Source organism: Rattus norvegicus, chromosome 16, assembly GCF_021556685.1.
Source record: "Rattus norvegicus strain SHRSP/BbbUtx chromosome 16, alternate assembly SHRSP_T2T, whole genome shotgun sequence".
NCBI lineage: Eukaryota > Metazoa > Chordata > Mammalia > Rodentia > Muridae > Rattus > Rattus norvegicus.
In genome coordinates this window covers 6048172-6075085 of record NC_141549.1, presented here as the reverse complement: position 1 = coordinate 6075085, position 26914 = coordinate 6048172, and the positions used below count along the sequence as shown (strand labels likewise).

General features: G+C 41.6%; 1 protein-coding gene across 17 annotated transcripts in view; it reads right to left on the bottom strand.

Annotated features, from left to right (window-relative positions):
- Sfmbt1 (Scm-like with four mbt domains 1) overlaps positions 1-26914 on the bottom strand; it is a 119689-nt gene that overhangs the window by 23607 nt on the left and 69168 nt on the right. For all 17 annotated transcript variants that reach the window (XM_087589047.1, XM_087589045.1, XM_087589036.1 and 14 more), the window contains 7 exon segments: positions 25238-25478; positions 20072-20160; positions 17732-17978; positions 17124-17212; positions 16089-16190; positions 14252-14402; positions 10926-11008 (listed from right to left, as the gene is read on the bottom strand). In XM_087589047.1, the coding sequence (XP_087445173.1) occupies positions 10926-11008; positions 14252-14402; positions 16089-16190; positions 17124-17212; positions 17732-17978; positions 20072-20160; positions 25238-25478 (1002 nt within the window).

The following is a 26914-nucleotide window of genomic DNA, read 5'->3' as shown; positions in this document are numbered from 1 at the left end:
ATCAATCCTCCTGCCTCAGCCTCCTACAGCACTGGGATTGCAGATGTGCATTTTCATGCTTGGAGAACCTCTTTTTCTTTCATTTCTTCTTTTCTTTATTTTTACCAAGAAGAATTTGTTAGAGACATTTTACAAGCACTTACATTATGGCATTATGTACTATTACATACCTCAGAGCAATTGTGTCTTTCCCTTCCCTATAGGAAGTGAGATTTATTCTCTGGAAAGGATAAAATACAAGCCCTTTGGGCAGGAGGACACAAACAACTTTTAAGGTGTGTGTATGTAGTGAAGGCCCAGCTGTAGCCACTATCCATCAGACGGGGCACAGGAAAAAAAACTTTTACAGTAACAGGCTAACCTATAAAGATATAAATTTAGGGTTTTTTTTTTCAATAAATGGTCAGCCAGATTCCATTCTGTAGGAAGAATCAACATTGACAAGTCTCATTCAAACATGCTCAAAAGTTTCTAATAAGTTTTTGTCCTAGTTCCCCATTTTTTAAATACAAGAAGCAACCAATAAGTATCACATACTTAAGAACATAAAAGCTACAGGCAAAACCAGCAACTGGAGAAAGCAGAGAGCATGTGAGGAAACCTTCTAACCAGCAGTGGCGTTAACTAACATCTTCTGGGAGACAAGGAAATGTACTTCTAACTTAAAGAATAGTACGCATTAAGCATAGAGAACTGTCAGAGGTGGGTGTGGTGTGCACGCCTTTAGCCACAGAGCTCAGGAGGTAGATGCAAGTGGAGAGAGCTGACGGACTTCAAAGCCTATCAGTCTACATAGTGAGTTCCGAGTCTGGTGGAAATAGAGAGACCCTATCTAGTCAGTGAGACTCTGTCTCAAAAACAAAACAAAATACAATAAAGAACTATTCAAAGAAATAATTATCAAAAACATAAAAAGTGTAGTGTGATAAATATCAAAAGCTGGGGATGCAGATGACTTGGAGGTTAAGGGAGGACACTTCCTGCTCTGAAGAGGACCCAGGTTTAGGGCCAGAGTCCACATGGTGGCTCACTACCCTCTCTATCGCAGCTTCCATGGATCAGCCTCTGAGGGTACTGCACGCAGGTAAACACAAACAAAATATTCAGACACATAAAATAAAAACAAAGACTTTATTTATTTAGTTTTTTCCAAGACAGGTTTTCTTTGTGTTGCAATGGCTGCCCTGGAACTCAATCTATAGAACAGGGTGGCCTCGAACTCAGAGATACGCCTGCCTCTGTCTCCCCAGAGCTGGGACTAAAGGTGTGTGCCACCACCACTGGCTCTTTTCCACTTTTTTTTTTTTTTTTTTTTTTGGTTTGTACTTTCTATGAAAGGAAAAAGGCAAGCTATCTGTAACTTTCTACAAGGAAAGGCAGGTTCATCTACAAAAGAGTAAAAATTGTCTTTTGACTTCCAAAACACTAGAACTTAGACAAGTAATATTGTTAAAATACTGAAATAACATCAACCTAACTTTCATATTAAGCTAAACCATGACTAAGTCCACACAATGAAACTATGATAAATAGTATTTATTAGGGAGTGGGGAAAAAAATTAAAAAAAATAGTATTTATTAAATTTGCATGGCCTTTATATCCATGTTTAAGAAGCTTCTAAGCAACGGCAGGTTCCATCAGGACAACCATACAAGAGGTCTGAGAGGTGTCCAAGTAAGTAATAGCATTTCCCATAAAAGCAGGAGGCCCGAGTTCAAGTCCCCCATACTTATGTAAAAAGCTAGGTAGATCCCTGTAATACCAAAAGTACATTTTTGGTGCATGGTACAGAGAGGCAAGTGATGCCACAGGCTCTGTGACCACGAGTCAGACTCTTAGAGATAGAAAGTTTCAAGTTAGTGATAGACCCTACCTTTGAGAAATGTGGAGAGATACAAGGAGACGCCCAACGTCACCTTCTAGCCTTTGCATGTGCACGTCACACACACTCACTCACATACACACACACACACACCACACACACACTCACACACACACACTCACATACACACCACACACACCACACACACCACACACACACCACACACACACTCACTCACACACACACACCACACTCACATACACACACACCACACACACACACTCACATACACACACACCACACACACACATACACACACACACCACACACACTCACACACACCACACACACATACCACACACACACACACATGCTCACACACACACACACGCACACACACACACACGCACAAATCCTACCTGACAGTGACAAAACTACTTGGTACCCCTCAAACGCAGTCTGTGTAGGGAGAATGCAAAGTGTTAGGAAAGATGATCTCTGTTCAGACTGCCTTTGTGATGTGAGTAACAGAAGTTCTAGATGGTATGGGAAGAACTAGCAATAAACACAAAGAACATTAATCAAGCAGGGTCAAAAGAGCGATTATTAACACAATTATAAACAACAATTATTAAAACATTTAAAAAAGGAAACAGCCAAAATCTTGCAGCAGTCTCCTGCTAACATCTGCATGCATGTAACGCAAAACCTAATAGCGATTATTAACACAATTATAAACAACAATTATTAAAACATTTAAAAAAGGAAACAGCCAAAATCTTGCAGCAGTCTCCTGCTAACATCTGCATGCATGTAACGCAAAACCTCAACCTAGTCCCACACCCGCGGATCCCAGCCCGCAGCAGCTCTCTGCTCCCAGACCCAGTGAGAGAGAGACCCAACCGCCTGGTCAGGTGGGCACTCCTGAGGCTGCAGAGCGGAGGAGACCACCAACTCTGCTCACCCCTGCCCACATCCCTGGCCCAAGAGGAAACTGTATAAGGCCTCTGGGCTCCCGTGGGGGAGGGCCCAGGAGCGGCAGGACGCCTGCCTGAGACACCGCCGGAACCTGAGGGAAACAGACCGGATAAACAGTTCTCTGCACCCAAATCCCGTGGGAGGGAGAGCTGAACCTTCAGAGAGGCAGACAAGCCGGGGAAACAAGAAGAGACTGTTCTCTGTACATACATCTCGGACGCCAGAGGAAAACACCAAAGGCCATCTGGAACCCTGGTGCACTGAAGCTCCCGGAAGGGGCGGCACAGGTCTTCCTGGTTGCTGCCGCCACAGAGAGCCCTTGGGCAGTACCCCGCGAGCAAACTTGAGCCTCGGGACCACAGGTAAGACCAACTTGTCTGCTGCAAGAAAGCTGCCTGGTGAACTCAAGACACAGGCCCACAGGAACAGCTGAAGACCTGTAGAGAGGAAAAACTACACGCCCGAAAGCAGAACACTCTGTCCCCATAACTGACTGAAAGAGAGGAAAACAGGTCTACAGCACTCCTGACACACAGGCTTATAGGACAGTCTAGCCACTGTCAGAAATAGCAGAACAAAGTAACACTAGAGATAATCTGATGGCGAGAGGCAAGCGCAGGAACCCAAGCAACAGAAACCAAGACTACATGCCATCATCGGAGCCCAATTCTCCCACCAAAACAAACATGGAATATCCAAACACACCAGAAAAGCAAGATCTAGTTTCAAAATCATATCTGATCATGATGCTGGAGGACTTCAAGAAAGACATGAAGAACTCCCTTAGAGAACAAGTAGAAGCCTACAGAGAGGAATCACAAAAATGCCTGAAAGAATCGCAAAAATGCCTGAAAGAATTCCAGGAAAACATAAATAAACAAGTAGAAGCCCATAGAGAGGAGACACAAAAATCCCTGAAAGAATTCCAGGAAAACACAATCAAACAGTTGAAGGAATTAAAAATGGAAATAGAAGCAATCAAGAAAGAACACATGGAAACAACCCTGGATATAGAAAACCAAAAGAAGAGACAAGGAGCTGTAGATACAAGCTTCACCAACAGAATACAAGAGATGGAAGAGAGAATCTCAGGAGCAGAAGATTCCATAGAAATCATTGACTCAACTGTCAAAGATAATGTAAAGCGGAAAAAGCTACTGGTCCAAAACATACAGGAAATCCAGGACTCAATGAGAAGATCAAACCTAAGGATAATAGGTATAGAAGAGAGTGAAGACTCCCAGCTCAAAGGACCAGTAAATATCTTCAACAAAATCATAGAAGAAAACTTCCCTAACCTAAAAAAAGAGATACCCATAGACATACAAGAAGCCTACAGAACTCCAAATAGATTGGACCAGAAAAGAAACACCTCCCGTCACATAATTGTCAAAACACCAAACGCACAAAATAAAGAAAGAATATTAAAAGCAGTAAGGGAAAAAGGTCAAGTAACATATAAAGGGAGACCTATCAGAATCACACCAGACTTCTCGCCAGAAACTATGAAGGCCAGAAGATCCTGGACTGATGTCATACAGATCCTAAGAGAACACAAATGCCAGCCCAGGTTACTGTATCCAGCAAAACTCTCAATTAACATTGATGGAGAAACCAAGATATTCCATGACAAAACCAAATTTACACAATATGTTTCTACAAATCCAGCACTACAAAGGATAATAAATGGTAAAGCCCAACATAAGGAGGCAAGCTATACCCTAGAAGAAGCAAGAAACTAATCGTCTTGGCAACAAAACAAAGAGAATGAAAGCACACAAACATAACCTCACATCCAACTATGAATATAAAGGGAAACAATAATCACTATTCCTTAATATCCCTCAACATCAATGGCCTCAACTCCCCAATAAAAAGACATAGATTAACAAACTGGATACACAACGAGGACCCTGCATTCTGCTGCCTACAGGAAACACACCTCAGAGACAAAGACAGACACTACCTCAGAGTGAAAGGCTGGAAAACTACTTTCCAAGCAAATGGTCAGAAGAAGCAAGCTGGAGTAGCCATTCTAATATCAAATAAAATCAATTTCCAACTAAAAGTCATCAAAAAAGATAAGGAAGGACACTTCATATTCATCAAAGGAAAAATCCACCAAGATGAACTCTCAATCCTAAATATCTATGCCCCAAATACAAGGGCACCTACATACGTAAAAGAAACCTTACTAAAGCTCAAAACACACATTGCACCTCACACAATAATAGTGGGAGATTTCAACACCCCACTCTCATCAATGGACAGATCATGGAAACAGAAATTAAACAGTGATGTCGACAGACTAAGAGAAGTCATGAGCCAAATGAACTTAACGGATATTTATAGAACATTCTATCCTAAAGCAAAAGGATATACCTTCTTCTCAGCTCCTCATGGTACTTTCTCCAAAATTGACCATATAATTGGTCAAAAAACGGGCCTCAACAGGTACAGAAAGATAGAAATAATCCCATGCGTGCTATCGGACCACCACGGCCTAAAACTGGTCTTCAATAACAGTAAGGGAAGAATGCCCACATATATGTGGAAATTGAACAATGCTCTACTCAATGATAACCTGGTCAAGGAAGAAATAAAGAAAGAAATTAAAAACTTTTTAGAATTTAATGAAAATGAAGATACAACATACCCAAACTTATGGGACACAATGAAAGCTGTGCTAAGAGGAAAACTCATAGCGCTGAGTGCCTGCAGAAAGAAACAGGAAAGAGCATATGTCAGCAGCTTGACAGCACACCTAAAAGCTCTAGAACAAAAAGAAGCAAATACACCCAGGAGGAGTAGAAGGCAGGAAATAATCAAACTCAGAGCTGAAATCAACCAAGTAGAAACAAAAAGGACCATAGAAAGAATCAACAGAACCAAAAGTTGGTTCTTTGAGAAAATCAACAAGATAGATAAACCCTTAGCCAGACTAACGAGAGGACACAGAGAGTGCGTCCAAATTAACAAAATCAGAAATGAAAAGGGAGACATAACTACAGACTCAGAAGAAATTCAAAAAATCATCAGATCTTACTATAAAAACCTATATTCAACAAAATTTGAAAATCTTCAGGAAATGGACAATTTCCTAGACAGATACCAGGTATCGAAGTTAAATCAGGAACAGATAAACCAGTTAAACAACCCCATAACTCCTAAGGAAATAGAAGCAGTCATTAAAGGTCTCCCAACCAAAAAGAGCCCAGGTCCAGACGGGTTTAGTGCAGAATTCTATCAAACCTTCATAGAAGACCTCATACCAATATTATCCAAACTATTCCACAAAATTGAAACAGATGGAGCACTACCGAATTCCTTCTACGAAGCCACAATTACTCTTATACCTAAACCACACAAAGACACGACACAACAAAGAAAGAGAACTTCAGACCAATTTCCCTTATGAATATCGACGCAAAAATACTCAATAAAATTCTGGCAAACCGAATCCAAGAGCACATCAAAACAATCATCCACCATGATCAAGTAGGCTTCATCCCAGGCATGCAGGGATGGTTTAATATACGGAAAACCATCAACGTGATCCATTATATAAACAAACTGAAAGAACAGAACCACATGATCATTTCATTAGATGCTGAGACAGCATTTGACAAAATTCAACACCCCTTCATGATAAAAGTCCTGGAAAGAATAGGAATTCAAGGCCCATACCTAAACATAGTAAAAGCCATATACAGCAAACCAGTTGCTAACATTAAACTAAATGGAGAGAAACTTGAAGCAATCCCACTAAAATCAGGGACTAGACAAGGCTGCCCACTCTCTCCCTACTTATTCAATATAGTTCTTGAAGTTCTAGCCAGAGCAATCAGACAACAAAAGGAGATCAAGGGGATACAGATCGGAAAAGAAGAGGTCAAAATATCACTATTTGCAGATGACATGATAGTATATTTAAGTGATCCCAAAAGTTCCACCAGAGAACTACTAAAGCTGATAAACAACTTCAGCAAAGTGGCTGGGTATAAAATTAACTCAAATAAATCAGTTGCTTTCCTCTATACAAAAGAGAAACAAGCCGAGAAAGAAATTAGGGAAACGACACCCTTCATAATGGACCCAAATAATATAAAGTACCTCGGTGTGACTTTAACCAAGCAAGTAAAAGATCTGTACAATAAGAACTTCAAGACACTGAGGAAAGAAATTGAAGAAGACCTCAGAAGATGGAAAGATCTCCCATGCTCATGGATTGGCAGGATTAATATAGTAAAAATGGCCATTTTACCAAAAGCAATCTACAGATTCAATGCAATCCCCATCAAAATACCAATCCAATTCTTCAAAGAGTTAGACAGAACAATTTGCAAATTCATCTGGAATAACAAAAAACCCAGGATAGCTAAAGCTATCCTCAACAATAAAAGGACTTCAGGGGGAATCACTATCCCTGAACTCAAGCAGTATTACAGAGCAATAGTGATAAAAACTGCATGGTATTGGTACAGAGACAGACAGATAGACCAATGGAATAGAATTGAAGACCCAGAAATGAACCCACACACCTATGGTCACTTGATTTTTGACAAAGGAGCCAAAACCATCCAATGGAAAAAAGATAGCATTTTCAGCAAATGGTGCTGGTTCAACTGGAGGGCAACATGTAGAAGAATGCAGATCGATCCATGCTTATCACCCTGTACAAAGCTTAAGTCCAAGTGGATCAAGGACCTCCACATCAAACCAGACACACTCAAACTAATAGAAGAAAAACTAGGGAAGCATCTGGAACACATAGGCACTGGAAAAAATTTCCTGAACAAAACACCAATGGCTTACGCTCTAAGATCAAGAATCGACAAATGGGATCTCATAAAACTGCAAAGCTTCTGTAAGGCAAAGGACACTGTGGTTAGGACAAAACGGCAGCCAACAGATTGGGAAAAGATCTTTACCAATCCTACAACAGATAGAGGCCTTATATCCAAAATATACAAAGAACTCAAGAAGTTAGACCGCAGGGAAACAAATAACCCTATTAAAAAATGGGGTTCAGAGCTAAACAAAGAATTCACAGCTGAGGAATGCCGAATGGCTGAGAAACACCTAAAGAAATGTTCAACATCTTTAGTCATAAGGGAAATGCAAATCAAAACAACCCTGAGATTTCACCTCACACCAGTGAGAATGGCTAAGATCAAAAACTCAGGTGACAGCAGATGCTGGCGAGGATGTGGAGAAAGAGGAACACTCCTCCATTGTTGGTGGGATTGCAGACTGGTAAAACCATTCTGGAAATCAGTCTGGAGGTTCCTCAGAAAATTGGACATTGAACTGCCTGAGGATCCAGCTATACCTCTCTTGGGCATATACCCAAAAGATGCCCCAACATATAAAAAAGACACATGCTCCACTATGTTCATCGCAGTCTTATTTATAATAGCCAGAAAATGGAAAGAACCCAGATGCCCTTCAACAGAGGAATGGATACAGAAAATGTGGTACATCTACACAATGGAATATTACTCAGCTATCAAAAACAACGAGTTTATGAAATTCGTAGGCAAATGGTTGGAACTGGAAAATATCATCCTGAGTGAGCTAACCCAATCACAGAAAGACATACATGGTACGCACTCATTTGGGCTTTTAGCCCAAATGCTTGAATTACCCTAGATCCCTAGAACAAACGAAACTCAAGACGGATGATCAAAATGTGAATGCTTCACTCCTTCTTTAAATGAGGAAAAAGAATACCCTTGGCAGGGAAGGGAGAGGCAAAGATTAAAACAGAGACTGAAGGAACACCCATTCAGAGCCTGCCCCACATGTGGCCCATACATATACAGCCACCCAATTAGACAAGATGGATGAAGCAAAGAAGTGCAGACCGACAGGAGCCGGATGTAGATCGCTCCTGAGAGACACAGCCAGAATACAGCAAATACAGAGGCGAATGCCAGCAGCAAACCACTGAACTGAGAATAGGTCCCCTGTTGAAGGAATCAGAGAAAGAACTGGAAGAGCTTGAAGGGGCTCGAGACCCCAAAAGTACAACAATGCCAAGCAACCAGAGCTTCCAGGGACTAAGCCACTACCTAAAGACTATACATGGACTGACCCTGGACTCTGACCCCATAGGTAGCAATGAATATCCTAGTAAGAGCACCAGTGGAAGGGGAAGCCCTGGGTCCTGCTAAGACTGAACCCCCAGTGAACTAGTCTATGGGGGGAGGGCGGCAATGGGGGGAGGGATGGGAGGGGAACACCCATAAGGAAGGGGAGGGGGGAGGGGGATGTTTGCCCGGAAACCGGGAAAGGGAATAACATTCGAAATGTATATAAGAAATACTCAAGTTAATAAAAAAAAAAAAAAAAAAAAAAAAAAACCTCAACCAAAGGCCATCACAAGTGAACCGTGATGGTTAAGGAGGGAGGGGAGGCAACATCAAACAGCTGACTGTTCATTTACTGGAATGTCATCAACACAAGTGTCTAAAATTAATACCTTGAAAGATTGCCTCGTATTATTTTGAAAATAATTCTTGTATAAATCCAAGAATTACAGAAAAAGAAAAATCTAATGTGGTCACTGTATAAACTAAGGGCATGATCTCTCATGATCTCTCATTAAGGGTATGGTTGAGGGAAACATTTTTATTGTAGTTATGAGGTAAAGTAGAGCCAGAGGCCATCTGGAAGAGTACAAAGAAGAGAGAGCAGCAAACTGAACACGGCCCACAAGAGGAACAGAAGAACAGACGGACAGACAGACAGACAGACAGACAGACAGAGACAGAGAGAGAGACAGAGACAGAGAAAGAGACAGAGACAGACAGAGACAGACAGACGGGGGGGGGGGTGTCCAGGCAAAGGAGTGAGGCCAGAGAGTTGGAGCCAAGAGAGTGAACAGGCATAGCCCAAACCACAAGTTTACAAAGGCACGAGAAGCTGAAGGAAGGGAAGCATGCGAGCCGAACAAGTTTAAGGTAGGAGCAGAGGGAGCTTGGAGGCCGCCAGGCACTTTGGTATGCTGATAGGCACCAGAGTTTCAAAAGAACCCGACAGTTCTAGGAGGGTGCTTGCAAAGGAACAGACAGGCACTGTTCTACATTCTCAGTTTTTATTGCTGCAATACGCAGCCTCTCCTGCCTATTGTTTTGTTTTGAATTATTTCATGCTTTGTTGTGTGTTTGACAGAATCTTACTATTGTAGAGCTGGATGACCTGTGTAGACCAAGGTGGCATCAAACTCACAGATATCCTCCTGCTGCAGGCTGGGCTTAAAGGCAAACAGCACATGCACAGCCAGAGGGGTTATTTTCAAGATGTAACTTTATAAAGGTAAACCTGTCTGGTCCATGGCAATCCTTCTGCCTCAGCCTCCCATGTGCTGGGATTACAGGCCCACGCTACCACACACAGCCGTTATCCAGCCTGCTCTGTTTTACTCAGCTTTTTGAGACAAAGTCTTGCCATACTGCCCAAGATGGCCTAGGACTTGCTATGTGCCATGGTGGCCCCACGCTCGTAGTCCTCCTCACTTGCCTCAATCTTCCTAATGCTGGGACCCTTTAATACAGCATGGTATAGTGATTACCAGCCATAAAATTATTTGTGTTGATACTTCACAACTTTAATTCTGCTTGTTATAAATCATAATATAGATACCTTATATGCAAGATCTATGACTCCTGTAAAAGGGTCATCCCACCCCCAAAAGTGTTGTGACCCACAGGTTGAGAACTACTGGTATTATAAGTGTGCACCACCATGTCAGGCCCAAGAGTGATGCCTTAGCTATTTGGCCTTTTAAAACATGCTCATATATTGTTGGGATAGAAGTATTTTTAAATAAATGGAACCATTCTTCTCTAATATTAACAGTTTTGATATTATTGAGCCACTAAAGTATGAAATAAAATTTCAAATTCACATGACCTTACCTAAAAAGAAAAAAAACATATAAACTTGTAAAACTAATTTACTGAGCAAACTCCCTTGTGCAGTGAATGCGATGTCTTTGGACTGTTTTATGACCAACACGGTGGTGATTGGGTTGAGGGAGCTGACTGACTGCGGAGTAACAGTCATAAGAGCACAGCAGCACCACAGACCCCAGCCTGAGGCAGTTCCACAGGGGCTCACCTGCGGGAAGCACTTCTGGGGAGCGGCTTCAGCACCACACTGCTTGAGGTAGTCGGCCCAGTCAAAGTCCTGGCTCCGGAAGCCTACAGAGACAGAGGAGCAGTGAGTCACACACACTCTGCCTGCTGACTCTATCCCACTGCCACACTGTCCACTCAAGCGGAGAGGCACTCTGAGCATTTGTCAAGGTAGGAAGCTGAACCCAGGACTGTTTATAACCAATTTTATGAAACAGAGTAACTCTGGGCAAATTATAATTATGTAATATAATTCAAGAAGTTAGTTTAAATTTCCAAAATTTAAACTACATACCTTTGAGCAGTATTTTTGGATGGCTAGTTACTGGCAATTTGCCAAGAGTTTAAAAAAAAGTTATATGGACTTTATTTTTTAAATAGAAATTCAGCATTATTGATTTATTAGTACTTTTAATTATGAGGACTTTTTCTTGATAAGGCTATTTGCTTTCCTTAACATGTCTTAGCTAATATCAATATATGATGACTTTTTTATAAGACAGGAGTCTCATGGAGCTCAAGTTGTTTTGGAGCTGAAATAGCCATGGCTGACCTTGAACTTTTGACCCTCCTGTGCCATCCACCTTCCAAGGTCTAAGATTCCAAGGTCTAGGCATACACCACCACACACCCTGGCTCTGATGTGTACTCATTAACACTGTTTTCAGATTCACGTACTACAGAATCTGTCTAAAATTCTTAGGGACGAAGAAGACAGTGGGCACAGGGATGCAGCTGGATACAAGTAATAATTTCCAACGTCTTTACTAAAGTAATGTCTTTATGGTTGGCAAAACTTACCTGAACATTATTAATCTACATCTACTAAACTACTAATAGAGAAAATTTTGACTGTTCACAATACAAAGAAATAACATTTTATTTGATAGATATGTCCTTTACTCCAACCTGATCATTTTATGGTGAATGTACATATTAAAATGCTACCCTGTACTCCACAAATACATGTCAATTAAGAAAACATTTTAAACTCTAAATGCTCTTATATAATCTGAATCATAAATTCAACTCAGACTGAAAGAAACAACCCTCTACTTCAGCAGTCTATCAAGGTTCTTGGCAGAAAACCAGTGTCTGACTCAGTCCCATCTGTGGGGGAGGAGCTGCGTGGTTGAGGTCCACTTTGTCTAAACTGTTCTGCCTCAGAGCTTAATCTTGGGCTACTCAAAACTGTGGCTTCCTACAGGCAACAGGCTCTGAAAGCCCCTTTCCTGCTAAAACATAAAGGGCCACAGCTCTCCCTCCAATTCAGTCTCGCTTCCTGACAAAACAATATTCTTTCTTAAATAATTCTATTTTTATATGTGTGTGAATGTATACATACATATGTACATACATACATACATACATACACACATACATACATACACACATACATACATACACACATACATATGGTGGGTGTATTCACACATGCAATGTAGAGTCTAGAAGGAGGCACCAGATATCCTAGAATGAGAGTTGCAGGCAGCTCTGAGCCCTGAGATGGATACAGAGAACGGACCTCTGGACTTCTGCAGAAGCAGCAAACGCACTTAGCCACTGTGCCTGCTCTGTCATTTCCATTTCCATAACTTCCTACTTCCCTCTGCATACAAGTCAACTGGCTGTCTACAGTATGCACAGAGCTCCTGTGCCTTTAGTGCCTGCTTTCTCCTTCCCACACAAAGGTAGCAGGCAGTATAAGGAACTTGAGGTGTCCTAGGCTCTGCTACAAAGCAGTAAGTTCCTAGTTTAAGTTTCAATTCCGCACCTTCCCACCAGGTATTCCTGGGCTCTGTTCACTGGGGAGACCCTGGGCAGTTCTGTGCGTGCACTCTCCTATCCATGTGTGGCTTCTCAGTGATAAATTCAATGCACGTCATAACAAACATCTCATAAACATTTATTAGACGAATGAGGGCGGGGTGGAGGGCAGTTCTGAGTTTATGATCCTTGCTAATATAAGAGTGCTTCCAGTACAATGTTTCAGCAGTTACCCTTCAAGTGAAGCCTTGCTTACCAATACCTAGTAAGTCAAAACAGTCTGGTTTGCAAATAAAAAATGTAACAAATACCTGACATTTTCTAGAAACTACAAGTTTAAAGTACTAAGAGTTTCAGGCAAATTTAGTGAAATCATACTTCAGTGCTTTGATCAGAAAGTTAAACATCGTATTTTACAAAGTTTCAAGAACAAGTAAAATCAGGTGTTACTCATTTTAGACCTTGACCATAAATTCTGTGTCTAGTCACCTCCACTACAAGGCATTAACACCTAAAATACCATCCACCTTCTAGTTCTAGATCCAAGAAAGCAGATCTAAAGGCTGGGTGTTGATCAAGCCTACTGTGCTAATTAGTTTTTGTCAACCTTGCACAAACACAGTCATTTCTGGAGAGAGAGAGAGTCTCGGAGAGGGACTGCTCTGGCAGGGTGTCCTGTGGGTAAGCCTGAAGGCATTTTCTGGACTAACAACTGATATAGGAAGGCCCAGCCTACTGTGGGAACTGCCACTTCTGGACAGGTGCCCTAGCTTGTGTAAGAAAGCAGTCTGAGCCAGCCATAAGAAGCAAACCATTGAGGAGGAGAATTTCTTTACAGTCCCTACTTCAGTCTCTGCCTTGAGTTCCAGGATGAACTTTCTCTCAGTGATGGGTTTAGTATAAGATGAGATAAACCCCTCATTCTCCAAAGTTGTTTTGGTCCACAGCTTATCACAGCAACAGAGAACCAAACTGGGCACAGTCACCCCTCTGTGACCTCAACAGATCCCAAATGGAACTGACAAGGGAACCAGAACAGGATTCAGACTTGAACATGTCCTTCTACCAGTTATACAGATAATGTCAAACAATGAGAAAAAACTCATACTGATACTTTATTAGCTTATGGGTTCAAATATTATATAATGAGGGAGGTGTGGTGGCACAGGCCTGTGACCACAGCACTCAGGAGGCAGAGACAAGTGGATATCTGTGAGTTCAAGGCTAGCCTGATATATACATAGCAAGTTCCAAGCCAGCCAGAGCTACAAAGTAAGACCCCTTCTAAATAAATAAATTACAATCCAGATCTTATTCATGTTATTTTGGACCTCCATGATACTCAAGACAGGAGGTATAAAAGATCTTGGCAATGCCATCCAACACATATTTTAAGGGCTAAGTCTGCTGGTGGGTCTGGAATTTAAGGCCACCCAGTATCATTTGGTGAGAAGACACACTCTGCTACTCAGTGAGACCCTACATAATTAATAATGGTAATAATAATTTTGAGAAACAACATAGAAGAACTCAACTCCATACCTGGAGGAGGGTTGATGTGTAAACCATTCTTTAGACTCCACTGCACAGGAAAGATGCCAGGACTGTTAGCATGGCACACAAATGACCGCCTTGCGTGGTCTTCTGGTCGAAGGTCATCTATTTCCACTAGAAAGTACTTATCATCAAAAACCTGTATATTAACAGATAAAACTGACAAATGGCTTATGTGTATTTATATATACATACACATATACATACAGACATACATATATATGTATATATATAAATGTATGCACAAACTCGATGGCACAATCAAACATGCTAGAAGTTCATTTATACTCACAAAGGATTGTTAAAATATTCAATAGATGTTAGTTTTAGGTCAGGTAGTTATTCACTCAATATTCACTCAGTTTTACTTTTCTGTAACAATCTAATGAGGTAGGTACCACTTTCAATTCCATTATTTAATAAAGAAAATTAATTCAAAGGAAGGTAAAGTCATTTCCCCAGGTTACATGCTCAAAAAACTGCAAACCTGAACTCAAACCAAGTTAGCAAAATTTAGTTTAAGCTTAGCAAGGGGTCAACAACATTGCTGTACTAACTTCAAATGCCAGAACTGGAATTAGTGAATGTCCTCTGGAACTTAAGCAGCCCGTATCTCTCCAGACTCCAGAGAAGGGTGGAAGGCCTTAGTCTTAGTTTTCTCTGTTTCTGTCTCTCTGTCTCTGTGTCTTAAAGATGTATCTTTACTTACATGTGTGTGTGTCTATGTATGTGAGTATATATGCCGTATGGGTGTGTGTGCTGAGAAGAAGGCGCATACAGCTGTAATTATGAATGGCTATAAGCTACAATGTGCAGATGCTGGGAACTAAACTGGTCTTCTGATAAGAGTAACTGCTCTCAACCCCTGAGCCACTTCTCCAGCTTCTAGAGGTCTTAAGACAAGTTCAAGAACCCTTCGTTGCTCTGGGAACAATCTCCCACTAGGCAAAAACAGTGTAAATCTCATCCAGTGAGACAAGCATCCTAGTAACTACTCGCATACACACCTATAATCCACCTTGGGCCCTACTTCTATTAAATGGACGTTTGTCCTAGGCCTGAACCAAATGCTGTCTATTACACTGGGACTCAGTACCTGTACCTCGCCATGAGTTCAGCTTACTGGGCTTACTCCTTAAAAAGCCTTACTTTTGGGGTTGGGGATTTAGCTCAGTGGTAGAGCGCTTGCCTAGGAAGCGCAAGGCCCTGGGTTCGGTCCCCAGCTCCGAAAAAAAAGAACCAAAAAAAAAAAACCTTACTTTTGTCAGCTGCTGGAGAGATTAAAATCTGATTCTGGTACGCACTGCTGTAGCTCTCCTACTGATGATGCTAATTCTGTGATTCCTACAGGTCTCTCTGTGCCTGTTTAGGTAAGTGATGGCACTGCCTGGATCCGTACTATAAACACCATGGCCGGTACACCAGCCCTGCCCTTTCCAGTTTTACAAAGCAAGGCTTGCCTCCAAACGACTTCCCCTCTACTACTCTGATGCCCTGACTCGCTGCTCTGCTTTGGCTGTACAGTACTACTAAGCTCTGAAAGAGAAAGGGCACACACAAAAAATGGTACTATACAGCACAAATATACAAAAGTGATTCTTTTTTTTTTTTTTGGTTCTTTTTTTCGGAGCTGGGGACCGAACCCAGGGCCTTGCGCTTCCTAGGTAAGCGCTCTACCACTGAGCTAAATCCCCAGCCCCACAAAAGTGATTCTTGCTTTACAATGGATTGTATTAGGATAGTTTAAAGATAAAACCATCATAATTTCCTCAACTAGTCACCCTGATAGCAATTCTTTCCCAAAAAATAATTACTCCCACTTCACCTTAGCAATTGTAGCAGGAGAAATCCCAAAAGGAGACCATGGGTCCACAGCTTCCAACTTCATGTTTATAGAAAACTCATGGGTTCTAATAACTTGCTTATCCTGAAATATGTACAACAAAAGGGTAAAAATACAGTATCATTGAATTAATTTATACTTATACTTATATTCAGTTGAATATTTGTGACAATTAATCTTCACTGCCAACAAGACTAAACTTAGAATCACTAGGTGACATGCTTCTGGACATGCCTTTAGGGAATTTCCAGAGAGGTTTAACCGAGGAGGGAAGAGACATATTCCCAACATGGAGAATGTCACCGGATGAGACTAGACTGGTCCTAGACTGACTACGAAATGGCACGAATTGAGCTAAGCAGCAGCACTCCCTCCACACTGCCCAGCTATGGTGGTCTGCATCCCTTCACACAATGAGCCCACTGAGCCCTTCATCCCTGGGTTGCTTTGTCTCAGGTGTTTCGTCACAGCGACAAGAAAGGTCATCTAGTTAAGGAACTAACACAACTGTGAAGCTTCTTTTAATCCTGAACTCTTCTCCTGGGAGACCATTCAGGAAAACAACAACGACGACGACTCACAGACAGTATTCCTTCCACATTTGGAATATAATGGACATCTGGAGGAAAAGCCCAATTTACTTCTTAACTAGTTATGGTACTGGACTTGAGATGAGAGAGAAAGCTGGGTGGTGGTGCACAGCTTTGATCGCAGCACTCAGGAGGCAGAGGCAGGCAGATCTTTTGCGCTAGCAGCCAGCCTGGCCTACAGAGTGAGTTCCAGGATGGCCAAGGCTACACAGAGAAACCCTCCCTCAAAAAATCAAAACAAAACAAAACACTAGAAAGGAAAACATCCAATTAGCTTGAAGAAGATCTGGAAAGAAACCCAGGGTGACCCTGCATCGCCCCCGCAGTGACCCCTCCTTCCAGTGGCTACTTTTCACTCCTTACCCCCCTGACTGATGTTCCCCACTGTGCAGAGAAAATCTGTATGTTCACGAGTTTCTGGTTTTACCTTAAATAAGTAAGAGGGTAATGGCTCCTCCTCTTTCACTCTGGCCAAAATCTCTTGCCAGTCAGCTTCATTTTTCAGATGCCTGATGGCTTTAGTGAGACAAAACAGCATGTTTTACGGGAGAAAACTTATATACAGTTCAGCTTCTAAAGCATTCACGAAAACAGAAGCACTTTTTACTATGCATTAGGAAAGGCTTCAGGCCTTTACACCCACCTTCATACAAAATACCTTAATCTCAGTACTGGACTCCGTGTAAAAGACCAGAAAATTAAAATTTGTTAAAATATTTATTTACAGTAAGAGCAGAATTATTGATGTGGCATATGAAATAACGCATAAATACTCAAACTGGATTATACAGTAATAGATGCAAGTGAGCATAAAGTATTGGTCAGGGGAAAATTTGAGGTGTAATAACCAGTATGTATGCTAAATTGTAAGTGTAATAACAAAGTCAAAGAGAAGTATACACTTATACTTTGTATAAATATGAAATAACTTTATGGAATTAAGAAACATTTTCATCATATACAGAATACATTTCAGCCTCACAGATATTAATAAAAGAACTAATAAAAGTGTATAGGAAAGTGTTTTGTTCTTACCTAATGGGGGCTGGAGTTCGTATCCTTGCTGAGCAGCCCAGCCAATGTGATGAAGAAACGGATCTAAGTAATATAGCCAGTGTTCAAAACCATCATGCCTTTCAAGTCCTTCATACTGCAGCTTCAACCGTCCTCCAATGTTCTCCACAACAGTAACTATCCACGTGCTTACAGAGTCCCGAAAATCTTGGCATTCTAGTCTGGATCCCGGAGCAATGAGATCTAAAGGATTCCTTCCGTTACGGAGCTGTAGGTTAAAATGTCCAATTGGAAAGGTTAGCTTCTTTTTAAAAGTCAAGTTCTAACCCTTCTTCAAACTAGTTTTTTTTTTTTTTCTTTTCTTTTTTTTTGGAGCTGGCAAACTAGTTTTAACACTGTTTTACTCACCCCAAAACAGTGGCACTGAACCACATTGTCTACAGATAGTCTCCCACAATATCACTCCTGGATGGGATTAATGTTTGTCATAAAGAAAACCCAAACTTGTGATACAACAAAATTACTTTAACGTGTGTGTGTGTGTGTGTGTGTGTGTGTGTGTGCCGCACATTTACTTTGTTTTTTTTTTCTTTTTTTCGGAGCTGGGGACCGAACCCAGGGCCTTGCGCTTGCTAGGCAAGTGCTCTACCACTGAGCCAAATCCCCAACCCCCATTTACTATAATTTTTAAGATGGAATTTTGTCTCTGATTGTGAAAGCAAATTCGATCCCCATTAAGGAGAAAAATTAAGCATGGCCTCACTCTTTTATTATCCTAAAGACCTAAAGAGCACAGCAAATACTGGGTCTACATACCACACACAAGTCAATATCTATTCCTGATTCTCTTGGTTCTGGTTCTTTTTCCTTTTTTTCGAAATATATCCTGTTTGTCGGTATTAAACCATAGATCTAGGGGTTGGGGATTTAGCTCAGTGGTAGAGCGCTTGCCTAGGAAGCGCAAGGCCCTGGGTTCGGTCCCCAGCTCCGAAAAAAAGAAGCAAAAAAAAAAAAATAAAAATAAAAATAAAAATAAACCATAGATCTAGTTTTATGGGAGCAGATGTAAGCGCCCTCTACTTTTAAACTGTTCTGAGAACTCTGCGTTTAAGTGAACAATAACCTACTCACTTTTGATGAGATTTTACTTGTTTTTGATTTTTTTTCCCATTTCACTTGTGAACACAGTAAATATTTTTGGTTACAGGGAAGGAAAGGGAAAATTTACAGGCCAGATGAGTGGCTCAACAGTTAGGACCTGAGTTTGGTTCCCAGGACCCAGGTCAAATGGCTCATAACTGCCTATAACTCCAGCTCCAGGGGATCTGTCGCCCTCTCCTGGCCTCGACTGGCGCTCAGATTCACGTGGTCAAACCCACACTCAGACACATACATGACTAAAGATAAAATCATAGACTGGGCATGGTGCTGCGCACCTTTAAGTCTAGAATTCAGGAGCAGAGGCAAACATATTTCTGTGAGTTCCAAGGCCACCATGATCTATACAGGAATATTTGAGGCTAGCCAGATCTATGCAGTGACTCACACACACAATTCATATACAACAGGGGGGGGGGGGGAGGAGGGAAGGAGGGAGGGAGGGAGGGAGGGAGGAGGGAGGGAGACTGGAGGAAAGGTAACTTGTACAGGAGTTACCTTGGGTTCAAGTCCCAGCATACAGGAGTGGAGAATAACATTAGTGAGCTCATTCCAAAGTCATCATTTAATCAACACCCACAGTCTATAGTTGTGCCTGGCCTGGAACACATTGTGTAGAGCTATCTGGCCTTGGACTCAGAAATTTGCCTGCTCCTGCTCCCTTAGTGCTGGGACCAAAGTTGTGTACCACCACTTCCAGCCTACTTAACCATTCTTCACATTTGCTGTAACATTTTTTCCTAGTATAAACTGCTCTGTGAAGTTTTCATATCTAGGTGTAAAAAAGAACAACAGAATGAATGGAGTTAATATATTAATTGTTACAAGTTTCAAGAAAGCAGAGTCATGGTCAATGCAGGGCAAGGATCATTGTTCATTGTTCACAGTCTCATTCATTCATTCACTCTTTACCAGGTTTTTGAGATGTGCCAGTCCCTGGGTAAAAATTAAAAAATTAAAAAAAAAATAAAAGTGGTTTGAAATAGTGTTCACAAGTGGGCCTACAAGAATGTATCAGTAGAACCTTAAAAAGACAACGGACTCAAAAGCTCCCCAGGCACCAAGTGCCACTCCGGAGACTAAACACCCAATACTTATGCTCAGACTCCAACAACAATGTTTCCTTTTCTTCAAAGTAGTAAGTTGCAATTGGTTCTGGGTCCCTTGCAAAGCTTCTCTCCTGGTTCAAGCGGTGATACTCACGCCCTCTAGCAGAGCCACAGGGGGACCACAGGCTCCTGTCAGGGTCCGCTGTAGGAATGCACTCCAGTCAGACACTTTATCTCTGATGCCTAATGAGAGAGGAAACGGCCATTCACCATGGGCAGAGTGAGAGGAACCGGACACACAGAGACTGCTTACAGGTAGGCTTATCATTTAAAAGTCAGCGCATTGCTTCTTTGAAAGCTTGAAAAGACAAAACAAAATAGCTATAAAACCCCTCTACTCCTCATGGAGTCATGTCCTGGCTAGTTCTGTCACCTTGATACAAGCTAGGGTTATCTGGGAAAAAGAAACTTCAACGGAGAAAATGTTCCCATCACACTGGTCTGTAGAAAAGTCTGTGGTGCACATCTTGATCCATGACTGATGTGGAAGGACAGAGCCTGGCAGGCAGTACTGAGATGGACAAGAAAGCAGGCTGAGCAAACCACGGGGAGAAAGGGGAGAAAGCCAGTAACAATAGTCCTCCATGGCCTCTGCTTCACTTCCAGCCTTGGTTTCTCTCAATGGACAGTGATATCTAAACCAAACAAACCCTTTCCTGCTCACACTGCTTTTGTCTTTGTTACAGCAATAGAAACCAAACTAAGATCGCCGCTCTCTGTAGATCAATACGAATTATTCATAAAACAGAGACTGTGAAGTTGTACACAAAATAACTCCCTTCACTCAATTTTATTTTTAGAAAATGCCTACTTCATTCTTGTTATAAAATTTTCAAACATGAAAAAAAAAACAAAAAACCCAGAAAGAGGGTTGGGCATAGTAGCACATGCTTTTAACCCAGTGCTTTGGAAGGCTGAGGCAGGCAGATCCCAATGTTCTCAAGGCCAACCTGATCTACATAGCAAGTTCCCGGGCTACATAGTGAGACCCTGTCTCAAAACACACACACACAGACACACGCACACACACGCACACAGACACACACAGACACACGCACACAGACACACACACACACACAGACACGCACATAGACACACGCGCGCGCATACACACACACACACACACACACACACACACACACACACACACACACACACACACACACACACACTATATTCTGAGGTGCTAGGCCAAGTGTTGAGTCACTCTTGGCTTCATTAGATGTACAAGGTGACTGCTCTTTTTGCTGCCATACCATGCAGTATCTAACACCTCTTTTCTCTGTGCTCTCTGCTGTGTTCATCTCCGTCACATATCAGGACCGCGACTTGTGGCTTACTCCTTATACTTGTCTCTACTCCTTTGTCCATTTTATCACAGACTGACAAATATGTTGACAATTTATTCCTGCACGTGAGACAACGTGCTATGCTTCATAAGCCAATATAATTTTTTTGCTTTTAATGAAAGAGTAAGCCCATTTGTTGTTCTCATTGATACAACGTCCCTGGTTTTGTCATATTACTGAATGTTAAATGAGTTACTTATACACACGTTTCCTATGTCATTTCTATTTGAATATATTCTTTCTCTTTTTAAACTGATTTTGACATTTAGATAGTTCATATTTTCTAATGTTTACTTTTATGCTAATTGACTTATTTACCTTATAATTCTGTGTGTGTCGGTGCGTACAGTATGGATGTGGTATGTGCACAGATCTATGCAGGGTGTGACCCCATAAAGGTGCGTGCAGATACCAGAAGAGGACATGAGGTATCACTTCTCATCCAAGTTTTTAAAAACAAGATCTCTAAAACTGTCTTGGCCAGGCTGACTGCATATCAATTGCATGATGTCTGCTTTCTCTACCTCCGAACACTGGTTTTACAGGTGTGATTTTTATCATGGGTGCTGGGAATTTGAACTTAGGTCCTTTCAATTTTATAAGTAACTTTACAACCTAAACCATCTCCCTGATATACAAATGGTTTACTTTATTTATTTATTTATTTATTTATTTATTTTTACAAAATCTCACTATGTGGCCCAAACTGGTCTCCCTCTTGCCTCTGCTAACTGGTTGTACCATTGAAAGACTCACAATACCTTTATATGCTAGTATCAGTCCTTTATTTATTTCCTTTTTCTCTCTACACAATACTGAACTTGAATTAAAAAACTTCCTCCTCCTCCTCTGCCCCTTCCTCCTCCACCTCCTTTCATCTCAGGCAATATTCTTTTCCTTCTGGGCTAACAAATTAAAAGTAACTAGTTAATTACATGGAAATAAAGATGGGAAGCGAGAAAGGAAACAGCTGGAGAGATGGCTCAGCAGTTAAGAGCACTGACTGCTCCTGCAGGGGACCCCAGGTTGGTTTCCAGCACCCGCAGGGCGGCTCATCATTCAGAACTCCAGTCCCAGGGGACTCATGCAACGCCTTCTTCTGACCTCTGAGGGTTCCAGGCATGCACTCATGCACATTAAAACAAAGAAACAAAACCACTCACACATATGAAATAATAAATTTGAAAAATAAACTGCACAACAGTGAATTTATACCACTACTCACATACTGTCCTCTACTACTGTTTTGGAAATGAAACTCTATCTACATTGTATTCCTGTATGTATCAGGTGTCTCTTTATACTAATAAATCATTCATTTGATTTTCTGAACCTCATTTTTTTTCAGAGAAAAGGTTTTGTGTGTGTGTGTGTGTGTGTGTGTGTGTGTGTGTGTGTGTGTGTGTGTGTGTAACCCTGGCTATCCTAGAACTTACTCTGTAGACCAGGCTGGCCTCAAATTCAAGAGACCCACCTGCCTCTGCCCCTGCCCCTGCCTCTGCCTCCTGAGTGATGGGATAAAGGTATGAACCACCACCACCCAGCTTGGATGGAAACTTAGTAGTCACACATGACAAGAGAAAGCAAAACGTAACTCAGAACATTTCCTTTTTTCTAAAAATGTTAGAATTATTACTAAAAGTAAAGCAGGTCTGAAGAGTAAATAATACCATTTTACCAGATTTACCTTTCTGATTTCAATATTTTACTGTACTGCTCATGAATGTATTATTGAGAAAGACATTAAAGTTTCCATGAGTAAAGGGGCACCATGTCTAAAGCCTGTGGGGGCAGGGAGAAATGATAGAGCAGATGTGGTAAAATATAAACCACTGGGAAAACTTCACAGAGTCATCATGAATATTCTTATACTGTTCTTACAAACTCCATAGAAGTCTGAAACTAAATCAAAACAAGTCATAAGTATAAAAAGTCCTGAGTTTTTAAATCTGCAATCTTTCCTCCTTTATCCCATACCTTTATCTTCCCCTTTATTTTTATTTTTACTTACTGTATGATAAGTACTGAGTTTTTTGCCCGAGTGTATGTTTGCATACCACATGCACTCCTAGTGTCCACAGAAGTCAGAAGAGGGAATTAGATTCCCTGCTAACCAAGTCAGCCATTTGTGTGCTGGGAACCAAACCCAGGTTCTCTGCAAAAGTAGGAAGTATTCTAAGTCACCACCGAATCTCCAGCCCCTTCTCCCTTTTTAAATTGTATTTTAATTTTTTTGGTCCTTTGTACCCCTCCAACTTAATTTACAGTCTACTGTAAGCAGGCACCTTCCTGGAACAGAGTGTGCACTGGCTCATGTTAAAATGTCATAGTGCCGTATACCTAAATCCCAGCATTTGGAGGGCTGAGGCAACAAGGCTTGCCAAGTTTGAGGTTAGCCTGTGCTACAGAGTAAGACCCTAGCTAAAAGGAAAAAGTCTGTAATATAGTTTACAAGATTACTTATGGCTAAAAGGAGAGAGGAAAGAAAGACAGAACCAGAAAATGGTGTCACAGGCCTGAAATCTCAGTTGTGTGGAAAGGTTTAAGCAAGAGGTGCGAGGCCGGCTTAACTAAAGAGTTAAACCCTGTATCTACCGGGGTGGGGTGGGGGGGGGGAGCCAGCACTATGAGACATTATCTTAAAAATAATAAAGGGACTAGGGTCTGTCTAGGAAGAAGACCTCTTTCTTCACATTTATAAAGGTTCTGGGTTCAATCCCCAGAACAACAACAAAGTCCCAAAGCTAAGAAACAACAATCAAGTCTCCAAGTCCCAAATCAGACAGCCTCAGCCTGAAAAGATGAGAAACTATGGTGTTGATGGTCATGAACAAACAAACAAACAAACAAACAAACAAAACTTGATATTTCTTTATAGAGAAAAAAGCACCAGGGAATTGCAGGGCCAGAGAGAGGCTCAGCTGGTGGAGTGCTTGCCTAGCATGCACAAGCACTGGGTTTCACCCTAACATGCATAAATGAGGCATGAGGCATGGTAGCAAATGCCTGGAATGGCAGCATCCAGGAGGTAAAGACAACTCAAAGTTCAGGATTATTCATGGCTGCATAGCAAGTTCAAGGCCAACTGGAAGACAATGCTTCAAAAATTAAAAATAAGTAATAAATAAAATAAGAGGCTGGAGAGATCACTGGCTGCTCTTCCAGAGGTCCCAGGTTCAATTCCCAGGACCCACATGGCAGCTCACACAACTGTCTGTAACTCCAGCCTCAGAGGATCTAATACCTTCTTCTGGCCTCCTTTGATTATAGTAGAAGCTTCGGAGGAAGCTTCAGCCATGGGAACCCAGAAAGACTGGCCTCTTGGTACAACCCCACACCAGAGCAGAAAGAAACACAGACTAATAAGGAGCCACGAAAGCTGTAACCAAGTAAAAACCTGCTGAGTACTGGGTCTGGCAGCATGTCTGTAAGCCCAGCTGCTTAGGAGGAACAGCAAGAGGTAGAGCAGCTGAAGGCCAGCCTGGACTACACAGTGACCGAAGGCATAGCCTGGCGAGTCAGCCACATCCTGGCAGTTTTTAATGGGGCGGGGCGGGGCAGGGCTGGAGAGATGGTCCCGCCCTTAGGAGCGCTGTCCTCCTAGAGGACTTGAGTTTGAGTTGCAGCACTTACCTGGCTCTGTAACAGTTCCGGGAGATCTGACCCCCTTCCTGGCTTCAGTGGGCAAGCCCTGTGTACTAACAGGCATGCACAAAAACACACACGGGAGCACACACGCCTGAATACATACACACACAATAAAAAATCTAAAATATTAAAATAACAAGACAAACCATAGATAATGACTTCATTTTAAAAACAGGGAAATGGGTATATAAAAACTCGCTATAAAAACTACCATTCAAAATGTTAGCCTAAAATGTTTTGTCAATCTCTGAGAGTGGACTGACCTTCGGGAGCTTCGAGGGTCTTCTTGTTCTGCTGACACCAGCCGATGGGGTAGAGGCCAGCTCTCCTGATGTCGCACCAGAAGTCTGCCTTCCGGTCCTCCCCATAGCCTTCGTAGCGGAGCAGGAGCAGCTGCTCACAGGCCGTAATGACGGTGGCCACCCAGTAAGTTTCAGGGTCCTTCCTCAGAGCCACCTCCAGCTTCATCCCAGGGGCAAACCCACTTTGCAAACATATATCCACCTGGAGACAGAATGTTATGAGGCGCCAAACACTGCACAACTGCTTCTCTAGCTCAAGCTCTCCTAAAGACCTAGCATTTCTCAAACCAAATGGCAATAATCCCTGAGAAATTCCGATTCTAACTCACAGCAGTGGTCTAAACAAAACCGAAGCAGCTGCAGGGCTCTGCCCCACATGACAGTACAGAAGTTGGCCTTTTCAACACACAGTCTTACATTATAGACGGTATCTCCTAGAAAGCTTACCCATTACTAAACACTCACATTTTCATAATGTTCAAATGCCTTCAACAGTGATTTCTACATCACTCGACAGAAACAGGGAGGAAACCATATTGGAGAAAGGACAGAAAGCCACAGAGATAATAAATCAGTGGTATTCGTAATATTATATACTATATGCAGGGAGCCTTCCTTCCAGTGTTAAAGCCCATGCTCTGTCAGCTGTTATAATAAAGGGTATAATCACCTTAGGTGAAAAGCTACATGGTGACAAGGGACAGATCATGAACCCTTACATGAACACACAAGAGATGAATGACACTCAGTGTGGGAGACGTTACAAGTAAAGAAGGGGGGGGACCGGAGTGAATTCTGTCATTCTGGACTGGAAACAGACGTATCTAAATAAAAATACAGCAACGGATAGGAAAGCAGTATGGATGTGCATATAACTCTATGTATATTTCTTAGTTCTGAACCCAGAGGACTACAAATACACAAACAAATTTAGTGCCCAAATCTTGGTTTTTGTAAAAAACTGAAGTTAATCATCTTCCAATAAATAACAAAGATCACAGAGAAACTACTGGTTACAATTCTAAAAAAAAAGTCAAAGAAGCAGGAGCCTGAAATATCTTGCAATATCAAACAGAAAAAACCAAAACATGATAGGAGCAGGTCAAAACGAAATAAAAGGATCTCCCAATGGTGACAGTTGTAAACCAAAAGATAAATATAGAAAAAAATGATGGAAAAATATAAGCAGGTAGTTCTCAACTACAGTTCCAGCACTCAAGAGACTTAAGTAAGAGGACCATGAGTTCTAAGCCTGTTTGGACTACAGAATGAGATCTTATCTCAAAGAAAAAAAAGCAAAAAAAAAAAATATATATATATACATGATGAACAACTGTCATCAGACAAACATCACATAAATAAGCACATTGAGAATTATTGACAGATGCTAAAACTACTACAATGAAAACAATATTTGCATAATCTCAAAGGATTACTCTACGAGATTCTCATCAACTGCAAAAGGCAAAATACTAACAATAAAGTGAGTAAGACTGGCAGATATCACTTTAAATTGATCAAAGTTAGTATGACTCCTAAAACATCAATACTGCATTATATACACTTGCCTGACATCAGACAAGGAAAGGACTTCCTCTGGCATGCTTGCTACAGCTGCATATACTGACGTTAGCCACA